General features: G+C 41.0%; 1 protein-coding gene and 1 non-coding gene across 4 annotated transcripts in view; both read left to right on the top strand.

The window, feature by feature from the left end:
• Babam2 (BRISC and BRCA1 A complex member 2) overlaps positions 1–18503 on the top strand; it is a 384660-nt gene that overhangs the window by 135962 nt on the left and 230195 nt on the right. For all 3 annotated transcript variants that reach the window (XM_075955398.1, XM_075955401.1, XM_075955399.1), the window contains exon 6: positions 12297–12371. In XM_075955398.1, the coding sequence (XP_075811513.1) occupies positions 12297–12371 (75 nt within the window). The remainder of the gene's footprint in view (positions 1–12296; positions 12372–18503) is intronic.
• LOC142839616 (U6 spliceosomal RNA) lies at positions 7147–7249 on the top strand. The gene has a single exon (XR_012908790.1). It is a non-coding gene; the product is annotated as a U6 spliceosomal RNA (small nuclear RNA).

Consider the following 18503-nt stretch of genomic DNA (forward strand, 5'->3'; position numbering starts at 1 on the left):
CAGTTTAAGACACTGAAAAAATCCCACCTTCTGCTCAGGGAGTGACCTTCACTGCCTCAGTCATATAAGAGGGGTCAGCTGCTCTGGATGCTGCAGGTTATGGAGCCTTCATGTGCCCCTCAACCCTTCTGTTTTTTTTTAAATAAATTAGTTAAGCGTTATATAACATGCACATAGTATAGAATATGCTGCATTTGCCTTTCAGCAGGAATAAATGACTATCGCTGAGTAATTTTTTTCATCCAGGAAAATGCTCCTCCTCCTCCTTCTTCTTTTTGGGTTGTTTTTGGTTTTTCAAGGCAGGGTTTCTCTGTGTAACTTTGGAGCCTTCTGAGTGCTGGGATTAAAGGTGTGTGACACCACCATCCGGCGGAAAATGCTTCCTTAATCAGTGCCTCTAAGCCCTTGTTCACAACCTTTTCCTTAAAGACAAGGTCTCATTATATAGCTCCGAGTTACCTAGAACTTGCTGCACAGCCCAGTCGGCTTTAGGCTCAGAGTCCTTTCATCTCTCCTTCCTGAGTGTTGGGATCACAGGGGTGGCCACCATGGCCAGCTCTAGTTGCTGCTTATAATTTCGTTGCATTGTGTGATCATTTTGAGATGCAAAGCCGATTCTAACCCTTCTATTCCCAGAAGCTTCATATACCCTGCTGCAGTTCATTTCCCCAGGGATAGCATGCACTCTGGATGCTGTGATGCCTCCTTCCTTCTGGGTCTGCTCACTTCCTCTTCTCCTTCCTCATCCCGGGCTCCAGCCACACTGCACCTCTGCACCATGCAGGCATATCAAGCATGCTCCTTCCCATGGCACTTTGCATAAGTTTCTGTGTCTGTTTTTCCCTGGGAATAGTGAACACCCTTCCTACTTTAGATTTCTGCTAACGTATTTTCAATGATGCCCTGCCTGCCTCATTTTTTAAAATTATTTTTTGAGATAGGTTTCATAAAGTTTGCACATTTAATTGTATAAATCTATGATTATCGGTCATTTGACTGATTTCCACAGCCCCCATCATGATCTTCTGTCACCCTCCAGTAAGGTCCTTCATGTTCAGTTGCCTTTAGTCTTTCCCCAGTGGTAGCCTAGGAAACCTCTACATTTCTTTCTGTTTCTGAACCCTTCAGATGGCCATGGCACGTCCCTAATGTTTTGTGACTGGGTGCATTCACTTAGCAGGATGTATTTCAGATCCGGCTATGCTGTGCATGCACCCATACTCATTTTCTTCTATGGCTGAATAAGATTTCACTGGACAGGCATACTGCATTTTGCTTTTCTATTCACTAATTCATGACATTCCAGTGTTTTTTTTACCTTTTGACATATATGAATTGTGCTGTTGTAAACATTTATATGTAAGCCTTTATTATACTTGTTCTTAAAATTCACTTTTGTTTCTCTTCCCTGTTCTACTCTTTTTCTTTTTGTTTTTTTTTTTTTTTCAAGATAGGGTTTCTCCATGTAGCTTAAGAGCTTTTCCTGGAACTAGCTCCATAGACCAGGCTGTTATTAAATTCACAGAGATCCGCCTGCCTCTACCTCCTAAGTGCTGGGATTAAAGGCGTGTGCCACCACTGCCAGGCCTATTCTGCTCTTTTTTTAAAAAGGCATCTTTTATGTAGATCATTTATATGTTATTGTGTGAGATATTCACTCCAGCACTTAGTGTCTGAATGTAATGTTTTCTGTCGTAGCTCTTGTTTGTTAGGCATCTGGATAGAGCTGCACCCCAGGCCCCTCCTAGGTTACCATGACGTGTTGGCCATTTTAGTCTCCTCAGTGCTCCACCGGAAGGGTTTCTTTGTAAGCCCATTTGTGTGGCTGATGGGATGGTGCTGTTCTCTGTGGGCTGCTGATCTGAGGGCCTGGAACCTGCCTCTTCCTCTCCAGGGCTTCTCCAAGGTGGGTCTCCTAAGCTGGCAGGGGACCTAACCGCAGCAAACAAACAGAGAGATGGAGAGTGTATAAACAAGACACTGGTCTCTTGCAACCCAATCTTGGATGATGCCCATCACTTCTTATTGTCTGTTAGTTCCAGCCCCCACACATGTAAGTGTGAACTCCAGGATGGCTGTGTACCACCTTGGGAAGGCTGCCGTGCTTAAGGCTTGTTTGTCTTTCCCTATTGGCATGCCAAGTTTCAGGGCAGGGATGGACATAGCCCACACCGGGAACAGTGCCTGCTGCATCACTGGTGTTCTGCGCATGCTTGCTGAAAGGACGAGTGAGTGAATCCTAGTGACACATGGGACATTTATGTGTCCTTCTCTTGCTAATTTTATTAGTTTTCATCAAGCCTTTCTTTTCTTAAGTTCAATATGCTCGCCCTTGGAGTCTTTAACTTTTTCCTAAGGGATATGATTTCCAAAGTCATACAAATGAGCAATGCATTTTTAAAAATTTCAAACAAATCTTCCTGTTTGAACATACTTAACAGTTCAAAGTTTTTTTTTAATAAAAAAATTCTCACTTAATTGTCCTATAAGAAAAGGATGCTAAGTTTAATCCATCTTGACTTCTTGGTGAGTCTGTGTTGTCCTTAATAGTGTGAGGCTCATTTTAAAGTGGGAATTACTGTTCAGTTATAATTTCTATAGTTTTGTTTCTCACCTTTTGTGTGTTTCTGTGTCTGTGTGCATGTGTGTTTGTATATGTGTGTATGCGAGTCTGTATGTGTGTGCATGCTTCTGTGTATGCGTGTATGTGTTCGTGTGTGTGTATATGTGAGTCTGTGTGCATGCTTCTGTGTATGCATGTATGTGTTCATGTGTGTATGTGTGTATATGTGAGTCTGTATGTGTGTGCATGCTTCTCTGTGTGTGTGTACACATGCAGTTGAATGTGTATTGCTGTGTGTGTGTGTGTGTGTGTGTGTGTGTGTGTGTGAGAGTGTGTGCATGTGGAGGCCAGAGGACAGATTTACATGTTGTTTTTAGGTGCTATCCACTTTTTTTTTTTTTGAGGCATTCACCAGCTGCCTGGTGAGCTCCTGGGATATGCTTGCCTCTGCCTTCCAGCAGTGGGATTACAAACATACACCCACATGCCTTTTGTTTTTTTAACCTTGGTTCTGAGGATTGACTTTAGATCCTTGTACTTGCAAGGCCAGCTCTGTGTCCCTGAGCTCCCTTCCTTTAGCTCTCTTCCTTTGCATATGCAGTCTGAAGTGAAATGTACTGCAGTTTTATAGCACCTGTTACAGCTTCAGGATTTTTCCCATTTCTTGACTTTCCTTCACCTGAGTGTAGAAGTGTAGATCCATTTAAAGCAGATGGTGTTGATGGATTTTCAGAATTTTTCTGGCTGATGTCACCAATTTACTGGTGACATTATGCTAGCACTGTGTTCAACCTCTTTACTCTGATGTTGGAGTGGCTCTGATCTTTTCTGACTCAGTCACTTGTATTATGGTGAGTAAAGCCCCAAAGACTACTACTAGGCAGAAGGAGTTAATGCAAGCTACAGTATCAAGGCCCAGTGATTTAGAGGAGTGAGAATATAGAAAGACATGTATCTGGACAGGAGTTAGCCTTCAAGCAAGCAACGAAGAGCTAGGGTATGCAGGTGAGCCTTGAGGGATGGACAAATGAGAGCCCGGTGCTGGGTCTCAGGGATACACTGAAGGACAGCCTGCTCCAGCAGTCTCTGCTAGCCCAGGGCTGGAAGATTAACATGGACTCTGCAAGATAGAAAAGAGCTCGATTTTGAGCCAACATGTGTTAAATCAAGAACTGGATTAGCTTGTTACTTCTACAATAAATGCACTGTGATCTTGGGCACGTAAGACAACCTAGCCATGGTCCCTGGAGTCCCGGGGATCAGCAGTGAAAATGGTCTGTCTGCTCAAGATGAAGGAATCTACAGCAGTGTGCCTGGAGGAGGCTTCGGGGGAGAGCCGGCAGGCCTCCATTCGCAGACATGGTCTCTGAGAAATCATGGGATTTCTCACGTCAAATCATGGGATTTTACAGATGAATTGGTCTCCTTTCTCCTCTCCCTTAGGATTTTTCCTTTGTATATGTGGTATGTATGTAGGGATGCATGTGCATATGTGTACACATGAATGAGAAGGAAAAAGACTGATGGATGTGGGTATCTTCACCTTTTATATCAAGGCATGATATCTTCTTAAACTCAAAATTTCCATGTCAGCTGGTCTAAGTGAGTTTGCTCTGGGATTCACGTCTTCATGCCCTCCAGCATCTTGAGGACTATCACAAGGCTTTTCCTTCAAACCTGTCCTGTTCAGTAATTTACTTGAGACCTGAATGAAGTCACACAAGGCACGTGTTTCTGTCCTGAGAACGTGGAGCTTGATGCACACACTGCCTTGAGGTTGAGTCCCGCTCTTCTTTACGGTCATAGCTCTACTCTTAGCTGCTGTTCCCCTTGCTGTAAAATATATATAAATGAGTTATGTCTATTAAACACAGTTTGGGGGTCAGTAATACATCTTAAGAATATCTTGTAGAGTTTGATAGTCTAATAAGTCTAACCTTGACTATCTTTTTTTAAACTTGTATTGTGTATTTGTATTGTTTTCAAAGAACAGTGTCCGCAACCTTCAGACTAGTTGTTTGGCAGTCTTAAGAATCACCCCACCTTCCTCCACAGCCTCTCCAGCAAAGGCTATCCTTGGTGTTTTTGACTTTAGCCATTCTGACAGGTGTAAGATGATATCTCAAAGTTGTTTTGATTTGCATTTCCCTGATTGCTAAGGAGATTGAGCATGACCTTAAGTGTCTTTTGGCCATTTGAACTTCTTCTGTTGAGAATTCTCTGTTCAGTTCAGTGCCCCATTTTTTAATTGGGTTAATTAGCCTTTTAAAGTCTAGTTTCTTGAGTTCTCTATATATTTTGGAGATCAGACCTTTGTCTGTTGTAGGGTTGGTGAAGATCTTCTCCCAGTCAGTAGGTTGCCTTTGTGTCTTAGTGACAGTGTCCTTTGCTTTACAGAAGCTTCTCAGTTTTAGTAGGTCCCATTTATTCAATGTTGCCCTTAATGTCTGTGCTTCTGGGGTTATACCTAAGAAGCGATCACCTGTGCCCATCTGTTGTAGGGTATTTCCCACTTTCTCTTCTATCAGGTTCAGTGTTTTCGGGCTGATATTGAGGTCTTTAATCCATTTGGACTTGAGTTTTGTGCACGGTGATAGATATGGGTCTATTTTCATTCTTCTACAGGTTGACATCCAGTTGTGCCAGCACCATTTGTTGAAGATGCTTTCTTTCTTCCATTGTATACTTTTAGCTCCTTTATCGAAAATGAGGTGTTCATAGGTTTGTGGGATTAAATCCGGGTCTTCTATACGATTCCATTGGTCGACTTCTCTGTTTTTATGCCAGTACCACCCTGTTTTCATTACTGTAGCTCTGTAATAGAGTTTGAAGTCAGGGATGGTAATGCCTCCAGACAATCCTTTATTGTATAGGATTGTTTTGGCTATCCTGGGTTTTTTGTTTGAACACTGGATAGAGCTCCCAAGGTCCCAAGGAGGAGCAGAAGGAGGGAGAACATGAGCAAAGAAGTCGGGACCACGAGGGGTGCACCCACCCACTGAGACAGTGGAGCTGATCTACTGGGAGCTCACCAAGGCCAGCTGGACTGTTACCAAAAAAAGCATGGGATAAAACTGGACTCTCTGAACATGACGAACAATGAGGGCTGATGAGACGCCAAGGACAATGGCACGCGGTTTTGATCCAACGCAATGTACTGGCTTGGTGGGAGCCTAGCCAGTTTGGATGTTCACCTTCCTAGATATGGACGGAGGGGGGAGGACCTAGGACTTACCACAGGGCAGGGAACCCTGACTGCTCTTTGGACTGGAGAGGGAGGGGGAGAAAAGTGGGGGGAAAGGGAGAGGGGTGGGAGGAGGGGAGAAGAATGGGAGGAGGGGGAGAAGAATGGGAGGAGGGGGAGGGAAATGGGAGGCTGGGAGGAGGTGGAAATTTGTTTTTTTTTTCTTTCTTTTCTTTATTCCTCTTTTATCAATAAAAAAAAAAAAAAGAAATAGGAATGCAGCCAGGCGGTGGTGGCGCACGCCTTTAATCCCAGCACTAGGGAGGCAGAGGCAGGCGGATCTCTGTGAGTTTGAGGCCAGCCTGTTCTACAAGAGCTAGTTCCAGGACAGGAACCAAAAGCTAAGGAGAAACCCTGTCTCGAAAAAAAAATTAAATTAAATTAAAAAAAATAGGAATGCAACCATGTTGTTGGTATTATATCCTTTGTAGAGAAAATAAGTATGTGCATTTCCACATTTGTGTGCTATTTTATTACACATAAAATGTGTTCCACAAAAAAAAAAAAAGAATCACCCCACCACATTGTCGCAGGTGGAATTAGAGTCACCTTTCCCAGTCCTTGGCTTTACTAGTCAATTTCAGATGAAAGCTTATTTGTGGACAAGGAAACAGTTCCTAAGACAGGAAGGAGGATTCCCTGAGGCAGAACGACCTGATTGGACTCTGGTTAGCACAAGATGTCTACCTGTCACTTCCCAAAGACACGAGAACATGGGACAGATGCCACGAAGGAGAGAAGCTCGAGTCTTGTTGGCTGGAGCCCTTGCCTGCATCCTCTCACTTAAGAGGAGGACACACATATTCATGGCTGATGCTAGGGACAGTGTCATTAAGGCAGTTGGCAGGAAGACTAACATTTTCAGTCATAGGTTAGGTAATTTTCTATGTCTGTCCAAGAGGAGGTCTAACCAGGGACTGATGGAAAAAATTCAAGCTATTCTATTCACTTGGCTGCCTCTAAATGTCTCATTTACAGCTTCCAGGAAGGCATGCTGTAGAAGTTATCTCTGATGATACAACAGCGACCGCAAATCAGATATAGAGAAGTCATCGTATATGGTTGAGCAATGATTGTGTGTGAATATGAGTGTGTGTTTGCACATGCACAGTTGAGTTTTTCTGTTCATTGTGTGCCTGTAATTTCAGTTACACAAAGACATGCTTCAGACTGCCGTTTGCTCAGTTTCGCAAAGGAAGGGCCGTTTACAGATCACAGGAGAATCGGTGTCAGCTAGCAACAGGATTCTTGAGCCTTTGTTCCTAGAATTCCAGTGCTTTAGAGATAAGTGCTGAGCTTCCTGTGCTAGCTTTTAATGTTTCTGCAGTCCTGGGGACGAACGTGGGGCCTGTGTGTATCTACTAAAACTGGAACTAGAGAGAAGATGAGCATGGCTCCTATGCAAGGATGGCATGTGAATTCATGAAGCATTCCATATTTTTAAATGTCACAATGAAACCCATTAGCTTGTATAATTAATATGTGCTGATAAAATGTTTTTTAGAAAGAAGGTATGGTAGGCTTGGAAGCTGGAGATCATAAATAACTTTTTTTTCCCAGTAGAACAAATTCCCTTCCTATCATGAGTCTCTTTCATGCTGACTTTGTTTCATATCTTAGCCCATTGCAGATAAACTCAAATTCATATTGTGCCTCTAGTGTGTCAGTTAGCCCTTGCCAACAAACATGCATGTCAAATCTAAGAGCAGCAGTTTGGGAAAGGATAAAGTAGGGACCATTGGAGAGGTTTTTTTTTTTTTCTTTTCTTTTTCTTTTTTTTTAGTTTGGTCTAAAATAGTAGAATAAAAATATATTGTATAAACTAGGAGGGCAAAAAGCTAAAATGTAGTATGTGGACAAAAATAGCTTGTAGTTCACTCGAGTCCAAATGCTCAATATGTAATTATTTTTTTGTTACCTTATATGGGCAAGAGTTCTTATAAGTTTTTAAATCCCACATTTTAGTTCTTCTATTGCTTTTTAAAATACATATGTGTGTATACAGATACATACATACACATAAGCCATCAGATTTAACAAATGAAAGACTTCAAAATTACCATTTTAACTAGAGACTAGCTGATAAATGTTTATTGCTAGGTAGTTTGTCTTTGTAGAGGAAGACTAAAGAGGTTGAATTTGATTTATCATTTCTCCAACTTTCCCAGTTTTTAGGACTCCCATGGCTCTTTTAACTCCTGTCCCCAAATGACTTAAGTATTCCTCATGATCACAGTGGTCACTTTTGTTATTTATGGCTTCCGTGGATGAGTATTTTGTATCCGGCAGGAGTTAGAAATGGTTCTCAGCATGGAGGAGAGTTTCTGTGGGCCATGAGTCAGTCTCCTGCCTATGTGTCCCTGCAGTCCTCAGTATCTTGCTCTTCCCTGTGCACAGCCGTCCACTGTTGCTCTTCAGGACACTTGGCTGTTTTGCTCAGATGTTCCCTTGTCACCTTCCTCTGTAAAGGGGTCCATCTCCACAGTCTGAGGGTTTCAAACAAGAAGCGTCAGGATCTGTCCACGTGTTGGGAAGAAAATGACCTGCAGCTGAAAAGAGATGAGACAATCAGGGACAATGGCAGTGTCTAGTCTAGAGATCACATAGCTCCCTCCAGGCGGTAGCAGGTGCCAGAGGACGTGAGAAGTGGCTGCATGCTATCAGTAGCGTGTGTTTCCACTGACTGTGAGGCAAGAGAGAAAACTAGAAGTCCGGTGATGGTGGATTTTTGGTTTTTTGGTCTGAAAGGATAGTAGAATAAATATCAAGGAAAGAATACAAAATCGGGAATTTTTATTGGTATTGGAAAATAAATTTGAATTAGAAGAATGTCTGGGGAGGAGCAAGGGCATTTGGAAGCCATTGGTGTATAAATATTATTTAAGGTCGTGAGCTTGTATGAGATCTCCTGGTGGGTGTGACCAAGCTAAGAGATCTTGGAGTTAAGCCCAGGCATGCTCCATTGTTTCAGCCCTGCTAGAGTTTGGCTAACTGGACACTGAGTCGAAGACAGAAATGACTATGGGGTTCGGCAATGAGGAGGTCATTGATGACCTTTCAAGAGCTATTTTGGTGGAGTGATGGGGGAAGAAGGGTTTACTAGAGAGAATGACAAGAGAGGAAATACAGAGCTCAAATAGATCCTCCCCAGTAGGATTTTGTAACGTGGAACAAAGAATAAGATGGGAACTTCCCAAGGGAGTGAGGTAAAAGAAGGGATCCTTTCAGATGATGCTTGCTTGCTGATAGGCGAGAGCAGAGAGGGAGCCTGATTTTACAGGGGAAAGAATAGGGTCAGTTAGGAGCATGGGTTCTTGGCTGAGCACTGTGCAGAGTACTGGGGATTGTTTTCTGTTTTCTTTCTGCACTCTTAGTAACCCAATGGGCTTGTAGCCTTCTTATAAAATCCTGTTTAACACTGTAGAGTTAGATGTTAGCTTTAATTCTTTCAAAGTATCTCCTCCATGACAATTCTAGTATGTCTTGATCCAAAGAACCACAGTTAAATAGGGCATATTAGCTTTAGAGTCTTCTAGGAGCTAAACACCGGAAGTCTTAGGCTGCAGTAGAAAGGAAACTATGCTGGGATCGCATCAGCCTTCCTTCAGCAGATCACGGTGTGGCCCTTAAGCCTGCACCCTAGTGTTGGGCCATGCGTAGCTGCTTAACTTTCAGAATCAGGCTTGCATTTCACCTTTAGCATTCCTGGTGTACAGGGTTTGTCTCTCTTGTTTACCTCAGCTTTGCCTTGGAGTACTCCTCATTTCTCCTCTTTCCGTCCACAAGATTGGCCTTGTAATAGTGGAGAAATGCTCCATCGTTAGCCAGAGACTGATGCAAGTTAAGTATCTTAAGTGGTAAGGAGAGCGCTGAGCTGGACAGAGTGTTAGCACTGTCACATTCTGAGTAAGGTTTGCATTTCTGTCTCCGTTCCTAAAGTTTAAAGTCACAGTTTTATGAGGGCCAGAAGCCTGAAGCCAGTTGTTGGTTGCTTATAGAACGGAATGGCAACACCCGTGGAACCATCTGTAAAGGTGTGCTTGGCTTGTGTGGGGCTCATCCTTTTGTCCCTAAAAATTACTTGTGGGTGTTTTCTGTGCTTAAAGCTATGATTTGGGAGTTTATGTGGTTGCATTTTTGAAGGATTGGTAGGCAGTGAAGATATAGGGAGCTCTGAGGTAATGACAATGTGAAAGGATAGAGAAATGTTCTTTTTATATCTTTTCTTTGAGAGCTTGATATGTTATACTAATGTATATCTCAGTAGATTTCTAATGTATATCTCCTTAGTAGATTGCACTAATGTATATCTCAGTAGATTATTCTAATGTATATCTCCTTAGTAGATTGCACTAATGTATATCTCCTTAGTAGATTGCACTAATGTATATCTCCTTAGTAGATTGTACTAATGTATATCTCCTTAGTAGATTGTACTAATGTATATCTCCTTAGTAGATTGTACTAATGTATATCTCCTTAGCAGATTGCACTAATATATATCCTTAGTAGATTGTACTAATGTATATCTCCTTAGTAGATTGTACTAATGTATATCTCCTTAGTAGATTGTACTAATGTATATCTCCTTAGTAGATTATTCTAATGTATATCTCCTTAGCAGATTGCACTAATGTATATCTCCTTAGTAGATTGCACTAATGTATATATCCTTAGTAGATTGCACTAATGTATATCTCCTTAGCAGATTGCACTAATGTATATATCCTTAGTAGGTTACACTACTGTATATATCCTTAGTAGATTACATTAATATAATGTTTTGATCACATTCACCTTTCTTCCTGCTCCTCCCAGATTTGCCCCCGCTTTCCTACCCACCTAGTTTGTGGTTCTTTTTTTTTTCCTCCCACAAATCAAATATAGCTTATGTTACTCATATGTTCTAGGATGTGTAACCTTCTACTGGAGGATGATAGACTTACCAGGAGCTACATTTAAAGAAAACTACATTTATTCCTCTCCCAATAGCTCTTTCAGTAGCTTCAAGTTGCCAATAGCTGCTCGACTAAATGTGGAACTTCATGCCCACCTCCTCTCTCCATATCGGGCTTTGGTTTGGCTTTAGCTTGCGCAGGTCTTGTGCTTGCTGTCACGGCCACTATAAATTCATATGTGCCACTGCTCTGGTGTATCCGGAAGACACTGTTTCTATGTAATCATTTACCACTCAGCTTTTTATACTCCTTTTGTCTCTTCTGAAATGATCCATGAACCCTAGGAGGAAGGGATTATGATATAGATGTCCTGTTTAGGGATGGATATTCTAAAAATCTTGTATTCTCTGTACCTTGACCAGTTGTGGGTCTCTTGTTACTTACTAGTTTTTATAAATACAAGCTTCTCTGATGAGAGATGAAAGGTGCATTAATCTGTGTTTCTAATCCAAGTGAATGGCTAGAGCAAGAGCCATTCTATGAAGCCGTTTCAGATCATCTGTGGTTTTGTTGTTGTTGTTTGTTGTGTCAAACATGTTGTATTGGAATTCATTGTGTCAAAATCCCAAGCCACACTATATGCTCGCAGTGAGAGAGGGTGGAAGACTCAGGACCCTACCAGCTTAGCCAGCAGCTTTGCTGCCTTTGCATAGGTCCTTGGAACCCCTAGGTCAAAGTAGAAAAAGACAAGATCTGAGTAAATTGGAAGTGTGGGGTTATGGGAGACGGTAGAAGGGGAGAGGAGAGGAAGGGAGGGGAGTGGAGAAAAATAAAATAAAATAAAAAACAATAGAAAAAAAAAAAGAAAGAAAAAGGACTTACCTTTTTTTTTAACCAGCGCATGAGGCCCTGGCAAAACACACACACACACACACACACACACACACACACACACGAATTAATTAATTAATTAATTAGAGTTATTATTTGTAGATTAAGTGTTTTAAATTTCTAATTCTATGTATCTTTCTTATGTGGATTATAGAGGAAAGTACTGAAAACTTTAGTTGATAATAATACTAATGAACTTTCCAAAGATTGCAAACTTATCTGGGTTTACATTGATGTACTGCTTTGCATGAGTGGGTTTGGTCTCTGTATGGACTTCCATATGTAACAGCTATAACGGCTGTCTGCATACATGATGATAAGTTATGGAATCAGTGAGGTGGTGTGTGTGCTTAGTAAAGCAATGATTCTAAGGGCTGGGTTGGTCTCTTCCTGTTTTAGGCTTTTGAAAAATTATATTCATTCACGTATTCTTTTCACAGTTTTAAAAAATACAATACTACTTTAAAATTTTATCATGCAATAAAATGTAGACTTTTGACATTGAAACTGTGTTCTTTTAATAGGTCAAAAATTCTTTTTAATCCTCCTCTACTTTCCCACCTTACTTTTCTGCCCTATGTTAGGAAACCCTAATTGCTGTTGTCTGCATATTGAAATAGTTGAGATTTTTTTTTCTAGGTTTTAATTGTTACTTTTTATCTTGTTTTATATTTTAATCTTTTGTTTCTTTCCCCTGCAGACTGGTGAATTTTCAGCTCGTTTCCTATTGAAGTTACCAGTAGATTTCAGCAACATTCCCACATACCTTCTCAAGGTAAAAATATACAATTATCAGTAAAAGAATACAAATCAAACTTTAATCATTTAGCTTAATATTTGTATAACTTTTTTCAGTTTTTGTTCTAATGATGAGTTTTGATGCTTATTGCGGGAATTCTGTTTCTGTCGCTAAAGCACTAACCTTAAAAGTTGTTTAGGTATGAGGGGTTTTTTTTTCTTTGCAAGGTGGTTATGTATTAGTAGTATAAATAAATTACACTCAGGAAAATCATTTTCACCTAGTAATCTTACTGGGATGAAAGACTCATAGAACATTCTATAGGCATTCTATATATTGATCATGTTCACAAAAGGGCATTTCATCTTCTTTATGTCCACAGTTGAACTTAGGCACTTTCTAAGTTGGGGCTGTTCCAGAGATTCATCAGTATATATGGTGTTCTCCAAAATGTGATAGACGCCTTGGGAACTACTATTTGGGAAGGGGTGCATGCCTCGCAGAGATGGGCTGGGCTCCAAAGCACTAGTTTGTGACTAGTGAAAGGAGCCACGCAGATCAAAGAACAGGTTCTGAAACACCGAACCAGAGGCCCCGGTTCAGCTCCAACGAGGATTTGGCTGACTGCCCTCCACTCAGTTTCATCTTAGAAAATTTCCACCTTCTTCATTTGATGTTTAGAGAGCGGATCATATTTATAACTGTTGAGGGGAGAAACAAAACCCATGTACATATACTTTTGTTGTATGATAGGGCCTCTCTTGGGTATATTCCCAAGAGTGGTATTGCTGGGTCCAGGGGTAGGTTGATCCCGAATTTCCTGAGAAACTGCCACACTGCTTTCCAAAGTGGTTGCACAAGTTTGCATTCCCACCAGCAATGGATGAGTGTACCCCTTTCTCCACAACCTCTCCAGCAAAGGCTATCATTGGTGTTTTTTTATTTTAGCCATTCTGACAGGTGTAAGATGGTATCTTAAAAATTGTCTTGATTTGCATTTCCCTGATTGCTAAGGAAGTTGAGCATGACCTTAAGTGTCTTTTGGCCATTTGAACTTCCTCTGCTGAGAATTCTCTGTTCAGCTCAGTGCCCCATTTTATAATTGGGTTGATTAGCCTTTTACAGTCTAGTTTCTTGAGTTTTTTATATATTTTGGAGATCAGACCTTTGTCAGTTGTAGTGTTGGTGAAGATCTTCTCCCAGTCAGTGGGTTGCCTTTTTGTCTTAGTGACAGTGTCCTTTGCTTTGCAGAAGCTTCTCAGTCTCAGGAGGTCCCATTTATTCAATGTTGCCCTTAATGTCTGTGCTGCTGGGGTTATACGTAGGAAGTGGTTGAGAACTCAAGAACAATGGCAATGGGTTTTTTATCCTACTGCACGTACTGGCTTTGGGGGAGCCTAAGCAGTTTGGATGCTCACCTTACTAGACCTGGATGGAGGTGGGTGGTCCTTGGACTTCCCACAGGTCAGGGAACCCTGATTGCTCTTCGAGCTGATGAGGGAGGGGGACTTAGTCAGGGGAGGGGAAGGGAAATGGGAGGCAGTGGCGGGGAAGAGGCAGAAATCTTTAATAAATAAATAAATAAAAATAAAGGTAAAAAAATAAAATAAAATAATAAAAACAATCTTTAAAAAATAAAAAAAAACAAAACCCCTGTACAAGTCTGCCCACACATTATAGAAATCAGTAACATCAGCCAGGACTCTTGAGAATGGCTGGAAGAATATCAGCTGGAACAATAGAAGAGACTGGGAAGGCTAGGCGGTGATGACACGGGACTGTTATCCTAGCGTAGGTGGCAGAGACAGGCAGATCCCTAGAGTTCAAGTCAGCCTGGTCTATATAGTGAGCTCCAGGACAGCCAAAGGCTGTATACTGAGACTGTCACAAATAAAACAACAAACAACTAGGAAACTTTTTGTGTGTTTTTTCTTTGTAACATTTTATTTCCTTTTTTCTTTTTGCGATTATAACGTGATTACAATATTTCCCCTTCCCACTTCTTCCTACACACCCTGTCATCTACCCCCCCACTCTCCTTCAAATTTACTGTCTTTAAGAAAATTGTTATTGTATGCACATATGTATAAACATATATATATATATTCCCAAATATAACCCGTTTGATCCATATAATAGTACTTGTATGCATGTTTTCAGTGCTGACCGTCAGTTGATGCCCCCCTCTTCTTTGGAGAAGGCCGTTTTTCTTGTTCCCAGCTTTCCTCAGTTGCCTATAGTTTTTTGTGTAGTTTTGAAGCCTTATGACATTTTGTCTCCTGGTAGTATCAGAAGCTACACCACAAAAATCTTTTCTGATTTTTTTTTTCTTTTCTGATTTTTGAGACAGGGTTTCATTGCATAACACTTGCTGCACTGCAATCAATATGTATAGACCAGACTGGCTTTGAACTCAAGAGAAATCGACCTGCCTCTGCTTCCAAAGTCCTGAGATTAAATGCGTATGATACCACACCTGAGTACTCATTCTCTCTATGAGGGGAAAATTATTTTATTTTCCTCTAAATAAATATGAGATTTTTCTTTGGTAGAACATCAACTTTTTAGTTCCCAGTGGACTAGTTTTCTCTTAGTATCTAGTTGTGAAGTTCAAATGAAACTGGAGGCCAGTGGTTTGCCAGTCTCTCTAGAACCTTTGTTCGGGACTGGACCTATTAGATCCATGATTACTGTGTATAATTAATTTGGTTCCAGCAGTCATTATGCTCTCTTATTATAGCAGGAAGTCTTCTTGGGAACCTGTGTATACTGTGGTGTCCTCCTTCAGTTTTTGCAGCTAAAACTCCCTGTCAGCTCCTTTAAAACCAAATCCAGCAGTATATATGGTCCGTTATTCATATAATCATGCGAATCCCCATTTAGTGACTGTGCATTTGCTCTGATGTGTTGGGCCTGGTTCTTTGAGGAGGCTTTCTGAGTGACTGTTGTCTGTGCACATATCCTGAAGGCGCAGCTCACAGCCAGTGTTTTCCTCCGCAGGAGTAAGTGCCCGCATTTCTGTTTTCTGTTTGGATAAGTCTCACTTGTGCTTTGCCTCTATTTGCCTACCAGCCAGATAAGAGAAAAGGTGGAACTTATTAGCCAAAATAGTGAAGTAATTTGTGTGCCATAGATAAAATGTCTGCAGGTCCACACTAATGTCATTTTGGATCTTTAGTTTATGCAAAAACGTCAAACAAGAATAAAACAGGAAAAATTTGTGCAAGCCAAACCACAGCAAAACAATGACATGAAAGCAGACGTACAGCAAGCAAGCAAACAAACAGGCTAGTCCCTGTTTTGGTGCAGAGTACATGTTGGGGGCTCTAAGATCGCTTGTATCACAACCTTCAGACATTTGGCTATGCTTTTAAAGAGGAGGTTTATTTATTTTACCTTATATGTAAAAATATGCCTGGTGCCCATAGAGGTCAGAAGAGGGCATTGGATCCCCTGGAACTGGAGTTAGGGATAAATGTGAACTACCATGTGAATGCTAGGAGTCAGACTCAGGTCCTCTTCAAGAGCAGCCAGGGCTCTTACCAACTGAGCCAACTGAGCCATCTCTCCAGCCCCTTGCCATGCTCTTTGGAGAACATTTGTATTACATGTTGCTTGTATTTGAATATGCTCCACTGTCTTAGTTAGGGTATCTATTTCTGTGAAGAGACACCATGACTACAGCAACTCTTATAAAGGAAAACATTTAATTGGGGCTGGTTTATAGTTTCAGAAATTTAGTCCATCATCATCATGGTGAGAAGCTTAGCAGCATATAGGTAGACATGCTGCTAGAGTAAGAGCTGAGAGTTCTCCATCTTGATCCATGGGCAACAGGAAGTGAACTGTATTCCACAGTAACCTAATCTGAGCATATAAAACCTCTAAGACTGCCTCTATAGTGACACACTTCCTCCAACAAGGCGACACCTACTCCGACAGAGCCATACCTCCTAATAGTGCCGTCTCTATGGATCAAACATTCAAGCACATGAGTCTTACCTATTCAAACTACCATACCCACCTAATTTCTAGATCTGTAACTGTTTCTGTCGATATGAAAATAAAGTTAACTCCTGGGTTAGGGTATGCTTTGTCATGATCAAAGCAGTTCACCTCACTTTGCCTAGCAGTTGGGTGGTGAAGCAGATCTTATAAATATTGAGATTGCATGGGTTTTGTTGTAACACCCTGCTAATGCGCTGCAATGAGCCTCATTGCATTGGGTAACTCACCATCTATTCTTAAAGTTCTTATTACTAATTATACCAAGTGTACTTACTAATAACTCTTTGATGTTAGGATGAGCAATTTAATAAATGTTCAATGATTTGATTTGACTTTATAAGTGGATAAGGTTCTTAAAATGAAGCCTAACTTCAGGTCCTGAACTTTACTTTTGGTTGAGCTAAATCAAAGACTTAGATAGATAAATTGCTTATATGAAAACTCAGTCAGTAGAAAAATAATTTTCCAGTCACTCTTTATTCCAGGTGATAGAAATTCAGCACAAACTCATGGAAACCAAAGGGGCAATGTAAAGTGATTCTGCTTCTGTAGTGCATCACACAGCAGCAAAACTGACCCTGTGCTTCGTAGGCTCTAGACCAAGAAGACTGACCTTTCCAAGTGCGCTCCTCTTGTGCTCACTTCCATACCCCACCTGGTGTCTCATAGAACAGCTGGGAGGGCCCAAGTGTGATTATTCACTACGATACTTAAGCAAAGAGAGGGCAAGTAATTATGTAATTATGTTGACCATGCAGAGCCTCAGGTTCTGTGTCTGATTCCAGGAGTTTAACCAAGCATCGATGAAATATTTGTGAAAAAGTACACCTCCACTGAATGTGTGCAGGGGGTTTGGGGGGTTGTTATTATTTCATGATGTACATAGCAATTATTTGTAAAGCATTTATGTGGTACTAGATATTTGAAGTCTGTGCTGGATGCACATAGGTTCTGTGCAAATACTATCATTTTCTATGGAGAACCTAAGCACCAGGAAGATTTTGGCATCCATGAGGAGTTAACCAGTCAGCAGAGCTAGCTGAGGATGACTGGTCTCTTTCTTATAGGAGAGATGGAATCATTAGAAGACACGGTTCTTAATTCTGGTAGAGTGAAAACTGCCTTCTATATTCCCATCTTTATTTTTTGTTCTGTGAAATACTAAACCTAACAATATATGCTAAGAACATGCTGTCTTTTTTTTCTTCTGTTTTCCTAAAAACCATACTCTGTGTTGAGAGAAAAAATTCTAATTTTTCCACTAAATTTTTTATCATGTGAATAAGAAATACTCAAAAACTACAAATATAATACTTTTGTGGGAGGAAAGAAGTTTGTTGACATGATATGTATGAATATTTGAATTGGTTTTTTAAATTAATGATCCAGATTTATACAGACTGTACCGAAGCTAAAGTCCTATTGGTGGGACTCTCTTTGGTTATATTGTATAGGAATACATTGGACGCTGTCAAATGTCGCTGTACTGGAAGGTGAAGTAGCAATTACTTCCTGCTGGTAGTGTGTCTTGTTCCTCTTCTGCTGTGGTGAGACACCTCAGTCTAAAGCAGTTTGTGGGGGAGAGGGTTTATTTGGCGTCCGTGTGCTGAATTATAATCTGTTGAGGGAAGCCAAGTTCAAAATCAAGCAGGGCAGGACCCCGGAGGCAGGAGCTGATGCAGAGCCCATGGAGGGTGCTGCTTACTGGCCTGTTCCTCATGGCTTGCTCGTTCTGCTTTCTTATAGAACCCAGGACCTCCAGCTTAGGGGTAGCCCCATCCACAATAGGTTGGGCCCTCCCCATCAATTACTAATTACAGAAATGCTTTACAGGCTTATCTGCTTATAGCCCAATCTTCTGAAAATATTTTCTCTAGTGAGGCTTCTTCTTCTCTGATGACTCTAGTTTATGTCAAGTTGACATTATACTAGCCAGCTCATAGTGCGTATGATTAACATAGCCTTGCAAAAAATATCAGCAGCAACTTTTTCTTGGATAAGAAAATGTCACATTGTTCATAAAGTCTTCATAGTTCCAGAGTGTTCCTCCACAGGATATGGTCAGGTTATAGCCTAGACCAGGCCGGAAGCAGAGCTCAAATATGTTTCCTGGGACCAAAGTACATGAACTTCTGATTTCTGCTTTATTTTATTTGACAC

Source organism: Microtus pennsylvanicus, chromosome 21 (assembly GCF_037038515.1).
Source record: "Microtus pennsylvanicus isolate mMicPen1 chromosome 21, mMicPen1.hap1, whole genome shotgun sequence".
NCBI classification, from domain to species: Eukaryota; Metazoa; Chordata; class Mammalia; order Rodentia; family Cricetidae; genus Microtus; species Microtus pennsylvanicus.